This window comes from Pecten maximus, chromosome 14 (genome assembly GCF_902652985.1).
Source record: "Pecten maximus chromosome 14, xPecMax1.1, whole genome shotgun sequence".
NCBI lineage: Eukaryota > Metazoa > Mollusca > Bivalvia > Pectinida > Pectinidae > Pecten > Pecten maximus.
This window is the reverse complement of record NC_047028.1, coordinates 138143-162805: the sequence shown is the minus strand read 5'-3', so window position 1 is coordinate 162805 and position 24663 is coordinate 138143. Positions and strand designations below refer to the sequence as shown.

The 24663-nt window shown below is 36.7% G+C and overlaps 1 protein-coding gene across 1 annotated transcript; it reads right to left on the bottom strand.

The window, feature by feature from the left end:
* Positions 1-1779: 1779 nt before the first annotated feature.
* Positions 1780-23708, bottom strand: LOC117342211 (cysteine protease ATG4B-like). Its single transcript, XM_033904266.1, has 12 exons — positions 23617-23708; positions 21671-21769; positions 21327-21398; positions 17253-17351; positions 16853-16954; positions 14961-15033; positions 10631-10710; positions 8725-8930; positions 5979-6057; positions 5739-5878; positions 5221-5383; positions 1780-3598 (listed from the first exon to the last, which is right to left on the bottom strand). The coding sequence occupies exons 1-12, from the start codon at positions 23630-23632 to the stop codon at positions 3540-3542; spliced, it is 1188 nt and encodes a 395-aa protein (XP_033760157.1). The 5' UTR covers positions 23633-23708; the 3' UTR covers positions 1780-3539.
* Positions 23709-24663: the final 955 nt, after the last annotated feature.

Below are 24663 nucleotides of genomic sequence, written 5' to 3'. Positions count from 1 at the left end.
ATATAACTATATGAGGTTTCGTCACTCTCCCCTGCTTTATATAACTATACGAGGTTTCGTCACTCTCCCCTGCTTTATATAACTATATGAGGTTTCGTCACTCTCCCCTGCTTTATATAACTATATGAGGTTTCGTCACTCCCCCTGTTTTATATAACTATATGAGGTTTCGTCACTCTCCCCTGCTTTATATAACTATACGAGGTTTCGTCACTTTCCACTACTTTATATAACTATATGAGGTTTCGTCACTCTCCCCTGCTTTATATAACTATATGAGGTTTCGTCACTCTCCCCTGCTTTATATAACTATATGAGGTTTCGTCACTCTCCCCTACTTTATATAACTATATGAGGTTTCGTCACTCTCCCTTGCCTTATATAACTATATGAGGTTTCGTCACTCTCCCCTGTTTTATATAACTATATGAGGTTTCGTCACTCTCCCCTGCTTTATATAGCTATATGAGATTTCGTCACTCTCCTCTGCTTTATATAACTATATGAGATTTCGTCACTGTCCCCTGCTTGATACAAGAAGTTGATTCAGGTCATTTCTAAAGATACTATGTTGATTACCTCTTTATTCAAATATCATTGTAAGCTAGTTTTATTCATATTGAAAATTTTCTAGTCCTTCATTCCAGCATTCTATTGGCATAATATCAGGTCTTGGAGGCTCTTGGCTATCGCAAAATTATTGTTTACAGATTTAAGCCGATTTCACCCCCTTTGACCTTGAATGTAGGTCAAGGTCATTTATTTGAACAAAATTGGTAGCCCTTCACCCCAGCATACTACAGGCCCAATATCAAGTCCCTGGGCCTCTTGGTTATTGAGAAGAAGTCGTTTGAAGATTATAGCCTATTTGACCCATGTGACCTTGAATGAAGGTCAAGGTCATTTATTTGAACAAATTTTGTAGCCCTTCACCCCAGCATGCTACAGGCCGAATTTCAAGTCCCTGAGCCTCTTGGTGATTGAGAAGAAGTCGTTTGAAGATTATAGCCTATTTGACCCATGTGACCTTGAATGAAGGTCAAGGTCATTTATTTGAACAAATTTTGTAGCCCTTCACCCCAGCATGCTACAGGCCCAATATCAAGTCCCTGGGCCTCTTGGTTATTGAGAAGAAGTCGTTTGAAGATTATTGCCTATTTGACCCCTGTGGCCTTGAATGTAGATCAATGTCATTCATTTGAACACACTTGGTAGCCTTTCATCCCAGCATGCTACAGGCCCAATATCAAGTCCCTGGGCCTCTTAGTTATTGAGGAGAGGTCGTTTGAAGATTATAGCCTATTTGACTCATGTGACCTTGAATGAAGGCCAAGGTCATTTATTTGAACAAACTTTGTAGCCCTTCACCCCAGCATGCTACATGCCCAATATCAAGTCTCTGGGCCTTTTGGTTATTGAGGAGAAGTTGTTTGAATGAAAAAGTTGACGCCGGACGGCCGGACGGACAACGGACGCCGCACCATGGCATAAGCTCACTTGCCCTTCGGGCAGGTGAGCTAATAACTAGGTGTAGAGCAAATGGAACAAGGCACTAATGTATGGAAAACGTGTTTAGTTACAATATCAAGAGATTGTGTAGTTGAGTGGGTGGCTTACATTCAGCGTTCTGTTGAAAAATGCAACTGAACACAAATATCAACCAAGTATGCTGGTGATGTTGGTCAGATAGACAGACAGACAGACAGACAGACAAAAACTAACAGACAGGAACGCACTTAATAACCGTCCACTATTTAGTTGAAACATAAAACGAATAAAATCAATAACTAATATTTTACTGATGGTTCATTAACAAATCAAATGTCTTTGTTCAATACTGTGTACCTCCTAGTAATGATTGGTACACACATCGTCAAATGTTTTAATACCTCCTAGTAATGATTGGTACACACATCCTCAAATGTTTTAATATTAATGTCCCCTTTAGTCGACTCATATTTACATACGAGACTGTTTCAATCTCGACAGAAGTTAGACACACAAAAATACATGTACAATCTAATAGATCTTACACAATTTTAAGTTGGGCATTCATTGTATACTTCACCAACCACCAAACATTGACAATGCTGAACTGTGTTGACAGGAAGTAACTATGATCAGCCAGTACATTGATCAGTTTTACACTAAGCATGTAACAGAAGCACTCCAAGGCAACTAACGACCGTCCACAGTGCATGTAACTATTTATGTTGTTTAGGAGGGGGCTTGTCTAGTATATACTGTACTTAGACAAGTCCCCTCCCACTAGAAACAGTTACATGCCCCTGTGATCACATGTGATAAGTACATTACTGTCAGGTAATATTTGTAGGCCATTGATACGTTACTGTTGTAACTACCAGGTAATATATTGGAACATGAGGGTAAATGGTGCCATGTAGTATCCTACACACAAATCAGAGTTATTCCCCTTAATAGAACAAATCTATGTTTACAGGGGTTTTGGACAAGTAGTTTTGTATTTCAGAGCTGATACAACTTGTGATGTATACCTGCAATGAACCTTCCTTAAATGCATTACACATCTGGAATACAATGATCACAACACAATATTGGGTTTGTTTGAAAATAAAATCAAAATGTTTACACTCCACTAATGAATCCATGCCATACAATATTAACAACCAAGCAAGTTTATACATATTTACTGTACGCCTATAATGTAATATCTGCAACCACTCGCCCATACAACATTCTGTACACAAAGTATGGTGGCAGTCATCAATTGTTACCAGGTATACAGAAACATTTCATTCACAAGGAAGTATGGAGTAAAGTGTAGGATCACAGGGACATTGCTCCAACTCCCAGTCCATGATCTTACATAATTAGGTATTTATAAATCATGGGTTGGGAATTCATACCAAGTCCCTGTGTGTAGAATAGTAAGAGGATTAGTACAGTTGGTCTACGTGGTATTTAACATTTAACCCTATATAACCCTAACCTTTAACATTTGGACCCTTGGCATCACAGTACACAGAGTAAAATCAATGTAAATCTTGCTCGTTACAATGTAGATATCACTGGAAGAAAATCAGTTATCAGTGACAATACAATATTTGCAGATAATTAACAACTCTCTCTTACTACCTGTTAATTCACAAACTCTCATTTTTTGTCACTGAACCACAAACGTCTAGTCATCAATCACTGTTTGTAGATAATTAAACACAACACTCTCTTACTACATTGAACCTCTTACTTCACAAACTCTCTCATTTTTGTATCTGAATCTTGCATATATAATCATAAATCAGAAATATTCAACACTGATATCATTAACGTTAAATAACATTGATATTATCATTGACACATTAAATACTTGTCATGACAACTTATCAATTCAAGGTCATTACCAACCAATCTGACTTAATTTTTAATTAAAATAATATAAAATTCAACCAATGAAATTTCTTGTTTTGTCAAAGTTCAGAAAATAGTAAAATAGATTGCAATTGAACACAGTATGGGAACCGATTCAATAGTTTGTCCAATGCTTATACAAGGCTTTGTTATCCAACCAATTCAAATTCCTCATCACTGTCATCTTGTGTTCCCACTTCAGTGAATCCTGTTCATAAAAAAACATCAAAATGACATAACCATATCACACTATGAGCAAGAATTCCACGGAAGTGGATGTGTCGCCTGTGCAGCATGTTGGGTGATTACGAAGAAAATGATACAATTCAAACAAAAAGGAAAGATCATTTTGTGTGTTTGAAGCTCATAAAACATTTTGAATTCCAGACACATGATGCACATATATGACAGTGACCATCTATATATACAAAACCGGTTTAATACACATATGTATGTAATCAGTGTATTCAATGGATTCTACCTCTTTTCTGAGAACTACCAGTCATTATTTCATGAAACAGGTACATGTACATTGTAATTTGAATAAGACTTCTGCAAGCACTTTTGGTAAGGAAGGTCTGTATGAAGTTTGAGCTTGATCAGCCAAAGGAAACTTGAGTTATCGCATGGAAACCTCTTGTGTGGACACAATAAAAAGCCACCTGTCAGCCATTTTGATTTTCCTAAAAGCCTCAAATGCACAATTAGGGACCAAATGGAACCTACGTAGAAAATCCTTTAATAGGACTTTCTGAGAATAGTGATAACAAACTTCAACAGTTGAGATTCCCCTGTTTACCAATCAGTCTCAAAATTTAACATGCACAGGGACAAAGGGGATCATACAATGGAAATTTGAAAAAAGATTCCTAGAATATTTAATTGGAACAGTAACAAGGACAGTTAATGGATGACAAAAGGTGGAAAATAAAATAAACTAAGGGCAATTTAACAGTATGTATGTTTTGTTTTTTTTCTTGCTGGGTTTATCGCCCTATAAAATGTTGTTTTGAGGCAGGGTCTCGTAGCAGTTTGTGGCTACCTCAAAATATGAGAGGCCTGTCGCACGCCATCCAGAGCAATTAGGGTAGTGTCTTGCCCAAGGACACAATCACGACAGCACAGACCGTCCTATTTCTCAGGTTCCCAAGAAACACAAATTGATACGGGTAGGGAGCTTAGGGACATTACATGTACATTGGTGTGTTCCTATGGGAATACTGACAAATCTATCTCACTTTAATGTAACATTGGTGTGTTCCTATGGGAATACTGACAAATCTATCTCACTTTGATGTAACATTGGTGTGTTCCTATGGGAATACTGACAAATCTATCTCACTTTGATTAACATTGGTATGTTCCTATGGGAATACTGACAAATCTATCTCACTTTAATGTAACATTGGTGTGTTCCTATGGGAATACTGACAAATCTATCTCACTTTGATGTAACATTGGTGTGTTCCTATGGGAATACTGACAAATCTATCTCACTTTGATGTAACATTGGTGTGTTCCTATGGGAATACTGACAAATCTATCTCACTTTGATGTAACATTGGTGTGTTCCTATGGGAATACTGACAAATCTATCTCACTTTAATGTAACATTGGTATGTTCCTATGGGAATACTGACAAATCTATCTCACTTTGATGTAACATTGGTGTGTTCCTATGGGAATACTGACAAATCTATCTCACTTTGATGTAACATTGGTGTGTTCCTATGGGAATACTGACAAATCTATCTCACTTTGATGTAACTGTAACACTACGTGTACATCAGACAAGTATAGGTATAGAATGATAATCTATGTCTCACATACCAGTTGTAGAAGTCGTGAGCCCAGTATAGGGTTCATATGGAGGCCAGTGGGAAGGCCGGTCCTGGAACATTTCAAACATGGGTGTTTTTTTGGCATCAGTGATGTGTTTACGAGCCTGACAACAAAAATCTGTAAAATCCTCCTCGTTCCGACAGTAAAAACCCTGTAACCAATACCAGTAAGTATTACCATATTGATCCTGTAACAAAACCATCAAGTCAACACAGACTACAGGGAGGGGGCAGTGTTGGTGATCTATGGTGTAGAATTTCCTTTTTACAGTAAAGGATTTATCACGACATAAATATGATTAATTTTGTATTGATATATAGTGGGGATCAGATTGTGTACTACGTCTACCAAGACTGCATACTAAGGCAGCCTCCATCATAAATAATCTAAATGTATATAAAGAGGTCATCACCAATATACATCACTGCTGAAAGTGGCTCCAATACATATAACAGCCAAAACTAGAATGACCAATGTCTAAAACTCATACAATCATGAATACATACGACTCCTATAGAGGGGTCCAACTCTGTGACCTTCATAAGACTAGGGTACTGGCAGTGGTAGCTCTGGTCGTTACTTGTTGGATCATCCAAGTCTGTGACTCCCTGTGTTGTGTGTGGATCCAGGAATACAAGCTTGTCACCTACAATACCAAACATTAATCAAACTTATTAACAACCTTCCTTTTATTTCATCCAAATGTAAGAATTTTATTTGCAGTTTCAGTGAGCATGTCAACTTACCTAAGTATCCTACAAACCAGTGAGCATGGTTTGGACGACCTCCGATTATGCCTACACTTTGTTTGAAGGTAAAACATCTCTGTAAGAACAGATATAAAGCTTTTACTGTACAAGCATACAATTTTGTTGAGTATTTAATTTCATGGTTTTAGAAAACGCAGTAATTACAATCATGAAGAACTTTTTCCACATGAATAAAACTCACACAAAAATAATTTGAAATAAATTGCATATTTTTATCTGAAAATCTGCACACTATATACATGTACAATGGTTGTTAAACAAGTAGTTGATTATTGTAAATCAGACAAGTAAATTTACAATCTGTAGTCACTGAGGTAGTCAGTGTTGTCAGTAGGGACACTTGTCTGTTATGATAGGTAATCAGTATAGTTAATCATTTTGAGATATTACCTCTGTGATCCCAGCTTCAGCCATTATGGAGTTAACCACACCATCAGTTATGTTTAGTTGCAGGTTTTGTGCAAAGGGCATGTTATTGTTTTATCCCCACATAAATCTGCCAGTGCAAGTCAAAAAAGGTTTCATGCTTCATTCAAAAACAAAAGATTCCAGAGGAATCTTGGGCTTCCACCATTAAATGGCCTATAATTAATATTTGATCTTTGTTCTTTGTCTACTTTTTTCTTCCTCAATGCAACCCTACACCTAAAATCTCAGAATGATCCATCTGTGATGTGTACAATGGTGTGATGTGGTGTTATACAATACTGAACATGTCCTGATGTTACCAGACCGTGTACAATGGTGTGATGTGGTGTTATACAATACTGAACATGTCCTGATGTTACTAGACCGTGTACAATGGTGTGATGTGGTGTTATACAATACTGAACATGTCCTGATGATACCAGACCGTGTACAATGGTGTGATGTGGTGTTATACAATATTGAACATGTCCTGATGATACCAGACCGTGTACAATGGTGTGATGTGGTGTTATACAATATTGAACATGTCCTGATGTTACCAGACCATGTACAATGGTGTGATGTGGTGTTATAACACAATATTGAACATGTCCTGATGATACCAGACCGTGTACAATGGTGTGATGTGGTGTTATACAATATTGAACATGTACGGATGATACCAGACCGTGTACAATGGTGTGATGTGGTGTTATACAATATTGAACATGTCCTGATGTTACCAGACCATGTACAATGGTGTGATGTGGTGTTATACAATATTGAACATGTCCTGATGATACCAGACCATGTGTACAATGGTGTGATGTGGTGTTATACAATATTGAACATGTCCTGATGTTACCAGACTGTGTACAATGGTGTGATGTGGTGTTATACAATACTGAACATGTCCTGATGATACCAGACCGTGTACAATGGTGTGATGTGGTGTTATACAATATTGAACATGTCCTGATGATACCAGACCGTGTACAATGGTGTGATGTGGTGTTATACAATACTTGAACATGTCCTGATGATACCAGACCAGTGTACAATGGTGTGATGTGGTGTTATACAATACTTGAACATGTCCTGATGATACCAGACCATGTACAATGGTGTGATGTGGTGTTATACAATATTGAACATGTCCTGATGTTACCAGACTGTGTACAATGGTGTGATGTGGTGTTATACAATATTGAACATGTCCTGATGATACCAGACCATGTACAATGGTGTGATGTGGTGTTATAACACAATATTGAACATGTCCTGATGATACCAGACCATGTACAATGGTGTGATGTGGTGTTATACAATACTGAACATGTCCTGATGATACCAGACCATGTACAATGGTGTGATGTGGTGTTATACAATATTGAACATGTCCTGATGTTACCAGACTGTGTACAATGGTGTGATGTGGTGTTATAACACAATATTGAACATGTCCTGATGATACCAGACCGTGTACAATGGTGTGATGTGGTGTTATACAATACTGAACATGTCCTGATGATACCAGACCGTGTACAATGGTGTGATGTGGTGTTATACAATATTGAACATGTCCTGATGTTACCAGACCGTGTACAATGGTGTGATGTGGTGTTATACAATATTGAACATGTCCTGATGATACCAGACTGTGTACAATGGTATGATGTGGTGTTATAACACAATATTGAACATGTCCTGATGCTACCAGACCATGTACAATGGTGTGATGTGGTGTTATAACACAATACTGAACATGTCCTGATGCTACCAGACCATGTACAATGGTGTGATGTGGTGTTATAACACAATACTGAACATGTCCTGATGTTACCAGACCGTGAACAATGGTGTGATGTGGTGTTATACAATACTGAACATGTCCTGATGATACCAGACCTTGTACAATGGTGTGATGTGGTGTTATACAATATTGAACATGTCCTGATGTTACCAGACCGTGTACAATGGTGTGATGTGGTGTTATCATACAATTATACAATTTAATCACACATCACCTATTTGTGTGATCGATGTCTGCATCATGTTATGGGTCCAACTATCTGTTACTATACAAAGTATGGTAGAATTGTTTACTGTTTGTTTAGGGTTTTACCTCCTCACAACAGCTAATGATCATTTATACATTATAGACAATGTCTAAGAATTGGACCACAGACTGACTGACAATGTTAATGCTGACATGTTATATTTGGGCTTGTTAGTATCAACATTTGCTGTGATCATAAAATGTCCTGTCATGGATATCAGACTGACAACTATATCTAGATCTAAATGTACTTACTTTTAAACTATCTATATATACAGAGTTGATATCTGTTAGCCCGAGCCTAAGTGGTATCACAAGAAGAAGAGGTTTCCAGCTGCCTGGTTTCCCCTTGTGCCTGTGGTTTTTGTCCAAGTGACTCGCTCCGCCTTCTGCTCCCTTCACATTCTGACATCCCATAATATCACAGCTGTTCAAGTCTTTGCCCTCCAGACACAGACCTCCTGAGGATGTAAGGACAAAGGTGATAAGGTCAAATTAAGGTCACAAAAACACAGATTTCTTAAACAAGTACATGAATTTTATTAGTTTGTAATGCCCTACAAGTACAATGTACATGAATTTTGTTAGTTTGTAATGCCTTAAGAAAAACTTAAACTGTATATAATTTGTTCAATACTGAACAAAAGATCTCTTATAGGTATAGGTATGTAGCCATGTGATTGTAATTTTACATGTATATGCATCACTTTAACTTTTTAGTGTTTAAGTGTTTTGTACATGACACTGGAATGGTCATACCTAAAACTGTAAACACATTGTGGATCGATCCTGATATTAGTCCAATCAGAAAATATACACACACCTAAAACTGTAAACACATTGTGGATCGATCCTGATATTAGTCCAATCAGAAAATATACACATACCTAAAACTGTAAACACATTGTGGATCGATCCTGATATTAGTCCAATCAGAAAATATACACACACCTAAAACTGTAAACACATTGTGGATCGATCCTGATATTAGTCCAATCAGAAAATATACACATACCTAAAACTGTAAACACATTGTGGATCGATCCTGATATTAGTCCAATCAGAAAATATACACATACCTAAAGCTGTAAACACATTACCTGATATTAGTCCAATCAGAAAATATATACATACACTTTTACTGTAAACACATTATGGATCCTGATATTAGTCCAATCAGAAAATATACACATACCTAAAGCTGTAAACACATTACCTGATATTAGTCCAATCAGAACATATACACATACCTAAAACCATAAACACATTATGGATCCTGATATTTGTCCAATCAGAAAATACGATTATTTCCTGTTGCATGTTTGAAAAAAATTGGCTAAGTAGGTATAACATGTAAGTAAAGAACTCATTTAAATTATTCATTGAAGGATTATTTCATAGAAGGATTATTTCATTGAAGGATTATTTTATTGAAGGATTATTTTATTAAAGGATCATTTCATTGAAGGATCATTTCATTGAAGGATTATTTCATTGAAGGATTATTAATTTTTATTGAAGGATTCCATTTACAGAGTGATCATGACTATAATATAACTGCTCCCTTAACAGTAGCAAATTTAAAGACAATTTAACAGTAGAAAAAATCAGAGTAAGTAGGGAAACATTAAATACAATATATGTTATTTGAGTAGTCCTAAGATTTTTAGTTTTCTTAACACAGTTGTAGACTTGTGGTATTGTGGCAATATTACTGATGAGTGAAAAAAAAAAAACATATCCTTTACTGTAAGTACTCACAAATATCATTTTATATCACAGTGTTACTGTTAGTACTCACGAATATCATTTTCTATCAGTGTTACTGTTAGTACTCACGAATATCATTTTCTATCACAGTGTTACTGTTAGTACTCACAAATATCATTTTCTATCACAGTGTTACTGTTAGTACTCACGAATATCATTTTCTATCACATGCAGTGTTACTGTTAGTACTCACAAATATCATTTTCTATCACAGTGTTACTGTTAGTACTCACAAATATCATTTTCTATCAGTGTTACTGTTAGTACTCACAAGTATCATTTTCTATCACAATGTTACTGTTAGTACTCACAAATATCATTTTGTATCACAGTGTTACCATTGATACTCACGAATATCATTTTCTATCACAGTGTTACCGTTAATACTCACGAATATCATTTTCTATCACAGTGTTATCCATAGCTACATGGATAACAAGATTGGACCACTCATCATAAACTGCCAGCTTCCTATAGAAAACAAAAACAAACAGATAAGATATTAAAACTTTCTACAACAGAACAGAAATAAGAAATTGTCTGTTTTCTAGAAGAAACAAGAAGCCAATGGACCTGTATTGTTCACTAGCAGGTATTCAATGATTTTTGCAAATAAATGAGCAGAAAAAAGAATTGCAAGATTATTTTAGATAGTTATTATTTTACATGATTCTTTGATGATGTATTCATGGTGTGGGATTCGTTAAAACAATGGTACCTTACGCCCTTTCCTGATCTGAATCAGAAGCGTGTGTGCCCACGGCATCAGTTGCTGCTCTTACTCTCTTTTACATTAACCCCATCTAGGTGTTTATTGGCCTTAAAGCAACATTATTCCACTCCTGAATATTGACATGCTTTCTAACCCTCCTGTCTAGTTTGTCCCACAAATACTTGATTTGGGACATATCTGAACTGTATGGTGGAAAATCGAGAACTGAAATGTTGCTTTGAGCCAGAAAGTAACAACAAACCCTAACAACATGGGGCCTCGCAATGTATAAGAGGAAGAATGTGTGATCTCAAGACTTCATCCCGATATTAAATACGAGAGGTGTTTCCACGCCTTGAGGTATCCCTGCTTGCCAATACCATTACTGTCACTTTCTGCTATGCATGCATCAATCTCTCATCACGATGTCAGTAGACACGTTGTCATCCATCTGACCTGTAAAGCCAGACTGGTTAGTAAACAACACGTGTCTCCAAAGGGACAAACAAAACCAATTAGGTGAATGTGCAAGCAGACAAAGCAATTGACGCTGACTTCACTTGTTCTGTGTAAGTGGCGGACCAAGATAGGGACGCTGTGGCCGTAAATGAAACTCCGCCAACTGATAACTAACCTTTCTTGGACACACTGGCCAACCATGAGTGCCGAAAACTTGATGTGCTATCTCTGTTGCCATCAGTCCAACAAATCGGTTACGGTGGTGTGAGAGATGTATTTCTCTCACCCTGGACAGGGATATCCGCAGTTTTACCGCGATGAGATTTTCTTATCTCACCCAAGGGAAAAGACAAGCTACACATGCTCTTTGAACGTGCTCTTGTTCTCGATAGGGTGACGTCACTATGAACTGTCCCGGAACGTTTGAATGCTAAATATCAATATAATTCACAAAAGAAATTAAAATAAGTATTAATTATCCGAGTGTTAGGTGTTCTTTTTGACACGCTAATAATATATATAATCGGAACTATATTTTGTATGAAATCAACATCGTAAGGTGTAAAGCATCTGCTGCAGCCTTATCACATCAGTCATCCGCCGTCCACGTGTTGTTGTTTACATAGGTTTGGATTTGGTTCACACTTCGATTGCAAAACAGGGTAAGAGAAAAATAATCATTCACCCCTTTTTGGGATGAGATAGGAGGATCTCAACCCTCGGAGGGAGATTGTTAAGTTCCCAAACACTCGGCAAGCCTCGTGTTTGGGAATTTAACAATCTCCTTCCTCGGGTTGAGATCCCCATATCTCACCCCAAAAGGGGTGAAAGATTCTATTAGTCTATATCTTGATGTCACAATGTAATGGGTAGGCATCTGCTCCTTGGACGGTAACCGTGTGGCTCTGAGACGCCCAACTAAATGAGATATTGTTGTCTCATGTACATTATATTGCTGGGCTACATGACTTTGAGAAAGCCCCTGCATTATCAGAGCAACGACCCTATTCAATTGCGGCATTTTGCTGTACATCGCTTCAAAAGAACTCTTGTGTAACTCACTAATGTGTACTGTTCCAACATTCCATTTGTAATGATTTACCAGCACATATGGTGCAAGAGTACCTCAGATGCACACTGTCTTGAACAAGAGATCCCTGAGGGATCTTGGCGCCCACCATTGAATGATTTATATCAGTCAAATGAAGGACTGATCTTTTCTCTTCTTTTTCCTTCTTTCACTCTTCATTCAAAATATCTAATAACTTGATACATGTATAGTACAATATGGCAGGAGCAACCTGCAATAGTCAAAATATAAAATGGCCGCCTGTCAGCCATATTGTTTTCCAATTGGTCCCAAAATGCAATATACACAACTAGGGACCAAGGGGAACTTACATATGAAATTGGAGAAAAATCACTTTGGAACTTTTTGAGAAATAGTGACAACAAACTTCAATTATCAAAATTTAAGATGGCTGCCTGTTGGCCATGTTGCTTTTCCATTGGTCCCAAAATGCAACATACATAACTAGGGACCTAGGGAAACCTTCATATGAAATTTGAGAAAGCCCCCTTCAGTACTTTCTGAGAAAATAGCCATAACATGAATTGTTAACGGACGGAAGACCAACCCCGGATGCAGGGTGATTTGAATAAATCTGCTGAAAGCATGCAGTGTCAAGAGGGGTCACAGTCAACTGAATTTTAACTGAAGAACATTTTCACAGTGCATGGAGGTAACTCAGTGTGAAATCAAATTGAATTTAGACCACGTGTCTAAAAGCTGTATTAAAAAAGAAGAACTTGCATTTCTTTTTTCTGCTAGTATTAACAGCTGTCACTGAAAGTCTAAATCAAACTTTTACCCAATTGATACAGAATGTAGGTATAGTACTTTGTGTAACAGACTAAATGTCTTTTCTCTACAACTGATTGGTCCTTGCAGAAATTGAAGACTAACCTGATTTACTGAAAGTCTGAGCACATAAAATTATCCCATAAAACTACAAGTATCAATATCAATTTTGAACATATTGACATCAAATGAATACCCAGGTCATTTCAAAATGTCTGATCATAATCTGCCAACTTCAAACCTACAAGACCTCTGTCCTAGGCTAGGTGAGAGTATAAATATATCTCATTATAACATGTCACCTTCCTACAGGACACAGGACATCTGTCCTTTAGGTTAGGTGAGAGTATAAATATATCTCATTATAACATGTCACCTTCCTACAGGACCTCTGTCCTAGGCTAGGTGAGAGTATAAATATATCTCATTATAACATGTCACCTTCCTACAGGACCTCTGTCCTAGGCTAGGTGAGAGTATAAATATATCTCATTATAACATGTCACCTTCCTACAGGACCTCTGTCCTTTAGGCTAGGTGAGAGTATAAATATATCTCATTAGAACATGTCACCTTCCTACAGGACCTCTGCCCTTTAGGTTAGGTGAGAGTATAAATATATCTCATTATAACATGTCACCTTCCTACAGGACCTCTGTCCTAGGCTAGGTGAGAGTATAAATATATCTCATTATAACATGTCACCTTCCTACAGGACCTCTGTCCTAGGCTAGGTGAGAGTATAAATATATCTCATTATAACATGTCACCTTCCTACAGGACCTCTGCTCTTTAGGCTAGGTGAGAGTATAAATATATCTCATTATAACATCTACAAGACCTCTGTCCTAGGCTAGGTGAGAGTATAAATATATATCATTATAACATGTCACCTTCCTACAGGACATCTGCCCTTTAGGCTTGGTGAGAGTATAAATATATCTCATTATAACATGTCACCTTCCTACAGGACCTCTGCCCTTTAGGCTTGGTGAGAGTATAAATATATCTCATTATAACATGTCACCTTCCTATAGGACCTCTGTCCTAGGCTAGGTGAGAGTATAAATATATCTCATTATAACATGTCACCTTCCTACAGGACCTCTGTCCTTTAGGCTAGATGAGAGTATAAATATATCTCATTATAACATGTCACCTTCCTACAGGACCTCTGCCCTTTAGGCTTGGTGAGAGTATAAATATATCTCATTATAACATGTCACCTTCCTACAGGACCTCTGCCCTTTAGGCTAGATGAGAGTATAAATATATCTCATTATAACATGTCACCTTCCTACAGGACCTCTGTCCTAGGCTTGGTGAGAGTATAAATATATCTCATTATAACATGTCACCTTCCTACAGGACCTCTGTCCTAGGCTAGATGAGAGTATAAATATATCTCATTATAACATGTCACCTTCCTACAGGACATCTGCCCTTTAGGCTTGGTGAGAGTATAAATATATCTCATTATAACATGTCACCTTCCTACAGGACCTCTGTCCTTTAGGCTAGATGAGAGTATAAATATATCTCATTATAACATGTCACCTTCCTACAGGACCTCTGCTCTTTAGGCACGATGAGAGTAATTATCTCATTTTAATCCACAAGCTTCCTATAAAGCCTGATGATACTATAGATACATGTATATATAAATGTTTAGATTAAAAAGATACTTACTTTAATACTTGTGCCACAGTGTTAGGTCCAAACCACTGACCTACTGCCTTGCCCTCAGATACACCCATTGATGCTGTTAAAACAAAAGGCATTGAATTAATATCTAAATACACAAGTACTTGTAGATGTGTCAGAGTAACATGTATGATTATCAATGAATGATATGATGAACATCTTCTATGTCAATTAACTATCAAAATTATCAGCACAAAATGTTGGAATATTTCCTGAACTGTTACTGAAAGGCATTCAACTATATACATTTCTTAGTATCTGACTTAAAGGTAAAATGTGGCCGGATGACCATGACACCAAATACATGTACAGAGGCTGGATGACCATGACACCAAATACATGTACAGAGGCTGGATGACCATGGCACCAAATACATGTAAAGAGGCTGGATGACCATGACACCAAATACATGTAAAGAGGCTGGATGATCATGACACCAAATACATGTAAAGGGTCTGGATGACCATGACACCAAATACATGTAAAGAGGCTGGATGACCATGACACCAAATACATGTAAAGAGTCTGGATGACCATGACACCAAATACATGTAAAGAGTCTGGATGACCATGACACCAAATACATGTAAAGAGGCTGGATGACCTTGACACCAAATACATGTAGAGAGGCTGGATGACCTTGACACCAAATACATTTAAAGAGGCTAGATGACCTTGACACCAAAAACATGTAGAGTCTGGATGACCATCATACCAAATACATGTAAAGAGGCTGGATGACCTTGACACCATGCAAATACATGTAAAGAGACTGGATGACCTTGACACCATGCAAATACATGTAAAGAGGCTGGATGACCTTGACACCAAATACATGTACAGAGTCTGGATGTCCTTGACCATTTGTTCACCCTTGACATGTGACTTAATTTCCCTCCGGACAAACTTTTTAGAGCAATAGTAATTTTAGAGCAAAAGTAATTGTTTATTGTAATGAAAAATATAATGCAAAATGTTTTATTACATTCCCCACAAAGCACTTTTAAATTCCTTTAGTTCAAATTTTTCAAATTTAATATTTCTTCAGAACTCTTCATAACATTCCATAGCTGTACTTGTTAATTGCTTTCTTTGTATTTGAAGAATCTTTTTTATGAAAGAACACTATCTATCTTCATTTTGAATGTGACATTTTCAGGCCACGCTTTTCTGTTGTTGTCTGGTTGCACTCAAAACTTGCAGGAAAAGAGTTTTTAACCATAACGACATTTAAGAGTCAGGCACTGAACAAGCATACTGGGTATTGCTAAAGCAATAGATGTCCCCTACCTGTCCCCACTGAAAATTGTAAAAGCAACTTTGATCTTAAAATCGCTCAACTCAAACTTGTCTGGGACGTCATGGTCCTTCGAATATGAGAGAAATTTGACCAAAATCCCTCTGGGAAAGAAGCTGCTGGAACGTTTACAATGAATTTCTATAAATAGTAACAGTGACCTTGACCTATCAACTCTAAAACTCAATATTGTCCAAGATATAATGGTCATTTGTATTTGCATTAAGTTTGATCAAAATCCTGAAAGGAATGAAGCTGCTAGGTCAGTGATAAGTATTTTCTTAAAATAGAAACAGTGACTGGATCTTGATCTGACAACCCTGGAACTAATTGGCTGAGGTATCATGGTCATTTGTATTTATGAAGTTTGAACAAATCCCTGTTGCTAACCCCCCCCCCCCTGTTGTTTCATTGGTAGGGGGGACTAATAGGGTAATAGGGGCTACATGATGTTTGTTTACAACTTGATCAGGAGAGGTGACACAATGTTTGATCAGTCCGGCATGTGATCAACTTAATCCAATAATTATGCTGATATATAAATGCGGTATATAGATAACTACATGTGTAAACTGTTTACCTATCTGTTGTATGGAGTAGTTGGCACTTTTTTTGTCTTGGAACAAGCTGAGAATCCTCCAGTATATGTCATCTCGGCGTCCATCATCTACCCACCTCCAGTCTGTAAACAAGTTTATAGAATTTACCAATTCTTATAATCACAGGGTCAGCTTTAATATGATCAGGTACATGTATGAGGCAAAAGATATTTTTTATTTCAAGTTCAGTTTTAAATCAGTTATACTCATTTAATTTATAAAACATTTTTTTTTTTTCTATCTAAACTGATTGTTTTCATCACAGACCTTTACTTGCATGAAGGTTTCAAAAGCATTTTTATCGTATAAAAACATGCATACATGTACTTAGTCAACTTCTTTGGGTGAACTACCACTGTTATGTACAGCTTTAGATCCTACCTCTTCCACAATGGTGAACAAGCAGTGCCTGTGCTAACATCATTTGACCACAGCGTAGCATACATCCCCAGCCTGTGTCACCCGAGGGCCCAGTACCACCTGTCAAACAGATCCATATATAATCAATGTGATACAATAAACAGTTTCATTATAATCTAGAAGGTGGTGAAATCAAGGTTAGAAAACAACAGCAGTCTATGTCATCAGAGGGCTCAGTACCACATAACAATTAGATATACAGTCAATGTGATACAATAAACAGTTTCATTATCTAGAAGGTGGTCACTGGTGGTATCAAGGTTAGAAAACAACTACAGTCTGTGTCACCAGAGGGCCCAGTACTAGTACCACCTGTACAGTCAATGTGATACAATAAACAGTTTCATTAGGAGAAGACAGTAATAATGATGTCATTATCCATACACATACAGCTTAGAACAACTCTGATGTATCAATTTTGATCAAGAAAAAAACTGATCTTGTCTCTCCATATTTATGAATTGATATCACCTATATATATTGATATCTGGAGAAATTGAGCATTATGTTTGAGTAAAACCCTTCCAGTACTTCTTAAGATAGCGATAACAAACCTTATCTGTTACAAGAGATCCCAGAGGGATCTTGGCGCCCACCATTGAATGATCTTTATAGGTTCCATGTCAGATTGATCTTTTCCCTACTTTTCCCTTCCTCTAAGTCTTACTTATCTGTGAAAATTCAGAAACAGCCCTCTAGTACTATTCAAACAAGGGGAACCTATATATAGAATTTAAGATTTAGCTATAATGGCTGTCTGTCGGCCATGTTGTTTTCTTATTGGTCCCAGTATGCAAAACTAGGCACTGAGGGGAACCTCCATATGAAATTTGAAAAAGATCCCTTCAGTACTTTCACAGAAATAGCGATAACAAACTTCAATTGTCAAAATCCAAGATGGCTGCCTGTCAGCCATGTTGTTTTCTGATTAGTCTCAAAATGCAATATGCATAACTAGGCACTGAGGGGAACCTGCATATGTAATTTCAGAAAGATCCCTTCATTACTTTCTGAGAAATAGCGATAACAAATTTTAATTGTCAAAATCCAAGATGGCTGCCTGTCAGCAATTTTGTTTTCTGATTGGTCTCAAAATGCAATATGCATAAGTAGGCACCAAGGGGAACCTCCATATGAAATTTGAGAAAGATCCCTTCAGTTCTTTCACAGAAAAAGCGATAACAAATTTCAATTGTCAAAATCCAAGATGGCTGCCTGTCGGCCATGTTGTTTTCCAATTGGTCTCAAAATGCAATATGCATAACTAGGCACTGAGGGGAACCTGCATATGAAATTTCAGAAAAATCCCTTCATTACTTTCACAGAAATAGCGATAACAAACTTTAATTGTCAGAATCCAAGATGGCTGCCTGTCGGCCATGTTGTTTTCTAATTAGTCTCAAAATGCAATATGCATAACCAGGAACAAAGAGGAACCTGCATATGAAATTTGAGAAAGATCCCTTCAGTACTTTCACAGAAATAGCGATAACAAACTTCAATTGTCAAAATCCAAGATGGCTGCCTGTCGGCCATTTTGTTTTCCGATTGGTCCCAAGATGCAATATGCACAACTAGGCACCAAAGGGAACCTATATATGAAATTTGAGAAAGATCCCTTCAGTCCTTCCTCAGAAATAGCGATAACAAACTCAAATTGTCAAAATCCAAGATGGCTGCCTGTCGGCCATGTTGTTTTCCGATTGGTCCCAAAATGCAATATGCATAACTAGGCACCAAAGGGAACCTACATATGAAATTTGAGAAAGATCCCTTCAGTACTTCCTCAGAAATAGCGATAACAAACTCCAAATGTCAAAATCCAAGATGGCTGCCTGTCGGCCATGTTGTTTTCTGATCGGTCCCAAAATGCAATATGCATAACTAGGCACCAAGGGGAACCTACATATGAAATTTGAGAAAGATCTCTTCAATACTTTCTCAGAAATAGAGATAACAAACTTCAATTGTCAAAATCCAAGATGGCTGCCTGTCGGCCATGTTGTTTTCCGATCGGTCCCAAAATGCAATATGCACAACTAGGCACCAAGGGGAACCTACATATGAAATTTGAGAAAGATCCCATCAGTACTTTCTCAGAAATAGCGATAACAAGCATTGTTTACGGACGGACGGACGGACGGACGGAGGGACGGACGGACGGAGGGACGGACGACGGACCATGGACGGACGACGGACCATGGACGCAGGGCGATTTGAATAGCCCACCATCTGATGATGGTGGGCTAAAAATAAAAGATGGCTGCCTGGAGGCCAATTTGTTTTCTAGATAAGACTCAAAATCAAATGAAAGGTGATGCTGCTTGTGAAGTTTGAGAAATATCCTGCCAGTACTTCTCAAGAAATAGTAATTAAAAACCTAAACTCACAATCCAAGATAGCTGTCTGTTAACTAAGAACCGTTGAAGGATATCAAGTTTGAGAATTATCATTCCAGTATTTCTCAAAAATACTGTACAGTAACTGATAAAAATGTTCAAATGTCAAAACCAAACTTACCCTGATCAATGAGTCTCAAAATTGAAAGGGCAGACAACTAGCAAATGAGAAGAACACACGTCCTGTACATGGTTAATCAGTTTGGTTGAGTCTATATTGATCTTTATTCACCCCTACTGTGCTGTATGTGTCTATAGGGGAATCTAATATACAATACTATAGATATATATATACTTCTCCTAAATTTTCAGGGAAAATAATCATGCCTGAATTGATTAAAATGATGCAGTTGAAGTATGGCTATGAACATTCATCCAGGTCAATCAAAATATTCCCCGTTTGTTTTAATGTTGGTATATTAATGTACATATTATGTTTCAGAAATATCCTTCTGGTACTCAAAGAAATAGAGATAACAAACTCCTGTCAAATGTCTAAATCCAATTGTGCGATGACCACCTCATTCTGTAAGTCATTTGTTATTCTGATCATACGCAAAACTGAAGGGCAACACTAGGGAATAAGATTATAGATATTTCAATTAAGTGAGATACAATGTATATCCCTACAGTGTTTCTAGATAACAAATATTGACAACAGGTAACCGACAAATGGTGATTACATCAACCATAATAATGATGTTGAGCTAAAAACAGTAGTAAATTATTTAACAATTTGAATTACAGCTTACAAGATCATATTTCCTAATTCATAGCTGGACAATAGCATGGGCTGTCAGTTAATCTAAAGTGTATCAATGGAAATGGCAGCATCAACTGACACGACTAGCCAAGAAAAATGTTCTGTGGAGAGAGACATCTTTCTAGATTAATCTGGGTGTGAATTTCCCCTCAGCTTAGTGAGGGGGGTGTCTACCCTTCTTATAATAGTGAGAGGGGTGTCTACCCTTCTTAGAACAGTGAGGGGTTGTCTACCCTTCTTATAATAGTGAGAGGGTGTCTACCCTTCTTATAATATTGAGGGGGTGTCTACCCTTCTTAGAACACAAGAGTTCCTAATTTTGAGCCAAGACATTGGCATACTTTTCATGTATATATTAAGCGTTGAAATACATTATGTTGTATTGTTTAGAATTGGAAATGCAGATGTATGGTGAAGGTGTTACTTCGGTGGAGGAAATTATAATGTAGAGATTTTTATGTATTAACTGCAAATCCCTGCAACATACATGCAAGGTTTGGTTCTGAGCTTTGACAAAATTGGCTATGATGCTACAAATATTATAAAACTTGAGGACATTTGTAGTGGTAGCTAATATTGTGATTATACTTGTTATGAAATGGCAATTTCTTACCACAGTAGGTTTATTATTACATCCTCTAATACTACCAACTATGAGGTAATTAATTTTCACCATTTCATATGAAATTACAGACATTACAGACAATATAAATTGACTACCCTGTTACTTTTTTCCTAGACCATTAACATTCTGTTACACAAACTTAAATCTGAAATTAGATTATTCCCTGAAGATGGCTGTAAAAACCATCAGTAACACTTATTACGAAATGGCTAATATTTCCATTTAAGCTGACCATCAGCAGATATTACCAATAGCAGGGAAATTTCTCCTATATGTCATCCATAACCTTGACGCAAAGTCATGACGCAGCTCTTCTCTATCTGAAATTACAGAATAAACATCACTTCTTTTAAATCCCTGAATATATCAAATGATGAACATGAGATCATTATAAATTTTGGCTTTGGCAGTTGCATCAAGGGTCCCTCCCACCATCCCCTGGGTCATTGTATACATTAAATGACTAGAGCACTCGTATTGATTAACCGAAAAAACAGCTCTTAAAAATCCACTGAAAAACGGTAAAATTATCTCAGAAATAATCGAGTCATCAAATACTTAACATACATCACAAGAGACATAAATATTTTACCATGTAGTGCACTGTACGCTTTCCCCAAGATGTATACTGGCTCCTCAGTTTGTGGGAAGTCAGCACTGGCGACAGTTCCACTCTCGTATGTAAACGTTCCTGTCAGTATAAAAATACAAAATTAAAGTTCCCGAAAGACAGTGTCACACACACTACCATGAGTAAAAGGAACGGAACATTGTGTCTTGTACATAGTGTTACAGTTTTTATCATTCAGCTGATGGAGCATGCTTCTTTGGCTCAGGAGGTAGAGGATTACCCATTCACGGCGGGGACCAGATCCAGGTTTGATTCTTTTACATTGGCACCCAAGAAAATCCTTTGGTGGTGGTTTGGGATTTGGATAATCTTAGGAAAATCAGTGGCAGTATTACATGGAATTCTTATAGATTACTATTATAAATGTATGCCAATGTGCAGTGGAACTACATGGACTAGGCTAGTGAATGCTGTAGGCCAGGGAGCTCAACAAGTATAAGTCTAGTTCAATCAACAAATTAAATAGACCTTTTAATTTAATCACAATTTTTTACAAGCTCATTAAATTTCAAATTTTGACAGTTTTTATATGGAACCAAGCCTATATATTCATTTGGTTTACAAAAGGCATCCATCTAGAGTTTAGAGGTCCCATAAAGCTCCTAGTCTGGTCATTACATTTTTTCCTCTCCTTAATTACACCTTCAAAAGTTCACGTTGTAATACTGAACATTTATTAATGGATGTAACTATACACTAATACAGATACACTAAAATAAATATTTTAAAATGTCTGATAATATTTATATTTGGCACAGCAGTTTCCTATTGCCTTAATTTTAATCTTGGATGCATCTATGAGTGGGTAGGTGCAGTCAAGATCACATGATTGTTAGGCCAATTGATCAACGTCATTGAAATTCTTTGCTATGAATGAATCAAAGGCAGCAAGCATTCTGATTGAGATTTATTGCATTAATATGACATCATTTTGGTGCTGTGTTGATCATTGTCATGGCAAGACTTTGTACTACTGTAGCTGTGTGTCAAATTGGTTGTGAATCAGTCACGGAAAGGATTTGATCTAATAATGCTGTTTTTTTTCAAATGAACATACAGAGAAATTGGTGAAAATGAACAGTGTGTTTATTTAACAAAGAAAGAGTTTAATATATGTAAATGTAATTGTAACAATTAAATGCCTGTTAGATATTGTGTTTATTGTATATATCATAGGACTATATAGGAGATTGGTGTAAATGGAACAAGGTGTTAAGTATGAAGTCTGTCACTCAGCCAGACAATGGAACATACTATATTTGAACTTAGACTAAAAAGCCGGGAATTATCAATGATCTCCATGGGTTCCAGTGTTGTCTGGGTACTCGGCAAATGTGTTTCCTTCTATTTTTCACACGTACAAAGTGTAACATATGTGTACATATTTTTTCCCTGCAAAATATATGTAAATTATTTCTATGAAAAAACAACATTCAATCTTTTGCTAATAAAATGTCAAAACTATATTCAGACTGAATTAGAATCTACTGCAACTTTCCTTTTTGTTCCATCATACTGTATAACTAATTTAAAAGCATAATACAGCGAGTACAGTAAGGTTTTAAACTAATTTGTGAACAGTACACACACGACTGTCTGTTAACGGACAACACATGATTCTATCTGATACTATAACAACAGAATCTACAGCACACCAGAAAATTGGTAATGTAAAGTATGATGTTGTGATGAACTAAAAGCAAACTCTCATTGACAGTAGCCAGTATCTTGACATTATATTGACAAATGAGGAAATATAGACATCGGATCGCAAAGAACCTTCTTCGTTAACGACGTCTGCGTCGCTGTTGATCAATATACTACGGTCAAGCATTTAACTACATTGCCCTTTCAATGCTTATCAATATATATAGAAATATTGGTCCTTAAAGCATCAATATACTGACCGTCTACATAATCCATTTTCTACGTCCAACAAGTCATCTGCTTCAAACCGTTCTCTGGTGTTTTCTAATAACGATATGACAGCACCCAAGAGTAGCCGAACAGACGACAACATACTGAAGGATATTTGTAACGCTTGATCTGATTGGACGAAGTAAGATATGATCAGAATATCGATGGATCGACACTCAACAGTCCTCGATTTTTTTTTCGTTTTATTTTCTTTGTAAGACCAGATACCTATATACCACTTTAATGTAAATCCAGATAATGTAAATATACACGATACTATACATGTTTTCCTATATATTTCTGGACATTAATATAATGTAATATAATATAATATAATACACCTGGTTGTCCCTAACTTATCCTGTCGGGTTAAGTTTTTGAGCTTTGGATGTTAAATACATGTGCGTTCAGGTATCTGTATAATTATAACGATGCCGAGTGGCAGACTACAGTTTGTATTTTTTGTTTATTTGTTTTTTGTTTTGTTTTTGTCATTGTTTATATTGAGGAACCTTGTTATTACATACACGTAAATGTCGTAACTCACGACCACTTGTACGCATGTATGTACATATGTACTAGTTTTGGTAATTTTTAGTGTGTGTTGATAACTTACTCCTGGTGTATATTTTGATGTTAGTTTTGGTAATTTTTAGTGTGTGTTGATAACTTACTCCTGGTGTATATTTTGATGTTAGTTTTGGTAATTTTCAGTTGTAGATATGGGTTCCATATGCTGGTTCCGCATGGACAAATTCAGACCTTTTTAATATAATAATTAACTGGAATATACTATCCGTACTCTAACTGGAATATACTATCCGTACTTAACTGGAATATACTATCCGTACTTAACTAGAATATACTATCCATACTTAACATGAATATACTATCCGTACTTAACTAGAATATACTATCCATACTTTAACTGGAATATACTATCCATACTTTAACTAGAATATACTATCCATACTTTAACTGGAATATACTATCCATACTTTAACTGGAATATACTATCCATACTTAACTGGAATATA

Excerpts from the sequence above, each read along its gene's own strand:
- LOC117342211 (XM_033904266.1), bottom strand. Across the intron at positions 10,711-14,960 it reads ACTGTGGCACAAGTATTAAA|GAAGCTGGCAGTTTATGATG; the intron begins GTAAGTATCTTT and ends TGTTTTCTATAG. Across the intron at positions 8,931-10,630 it reads TGTGATAGAAAATGATATTC|GAGGTCTGTGTCTGGAGGGC; the intron begins GTGAGTATTAAC and ends TTACATCCTCAG.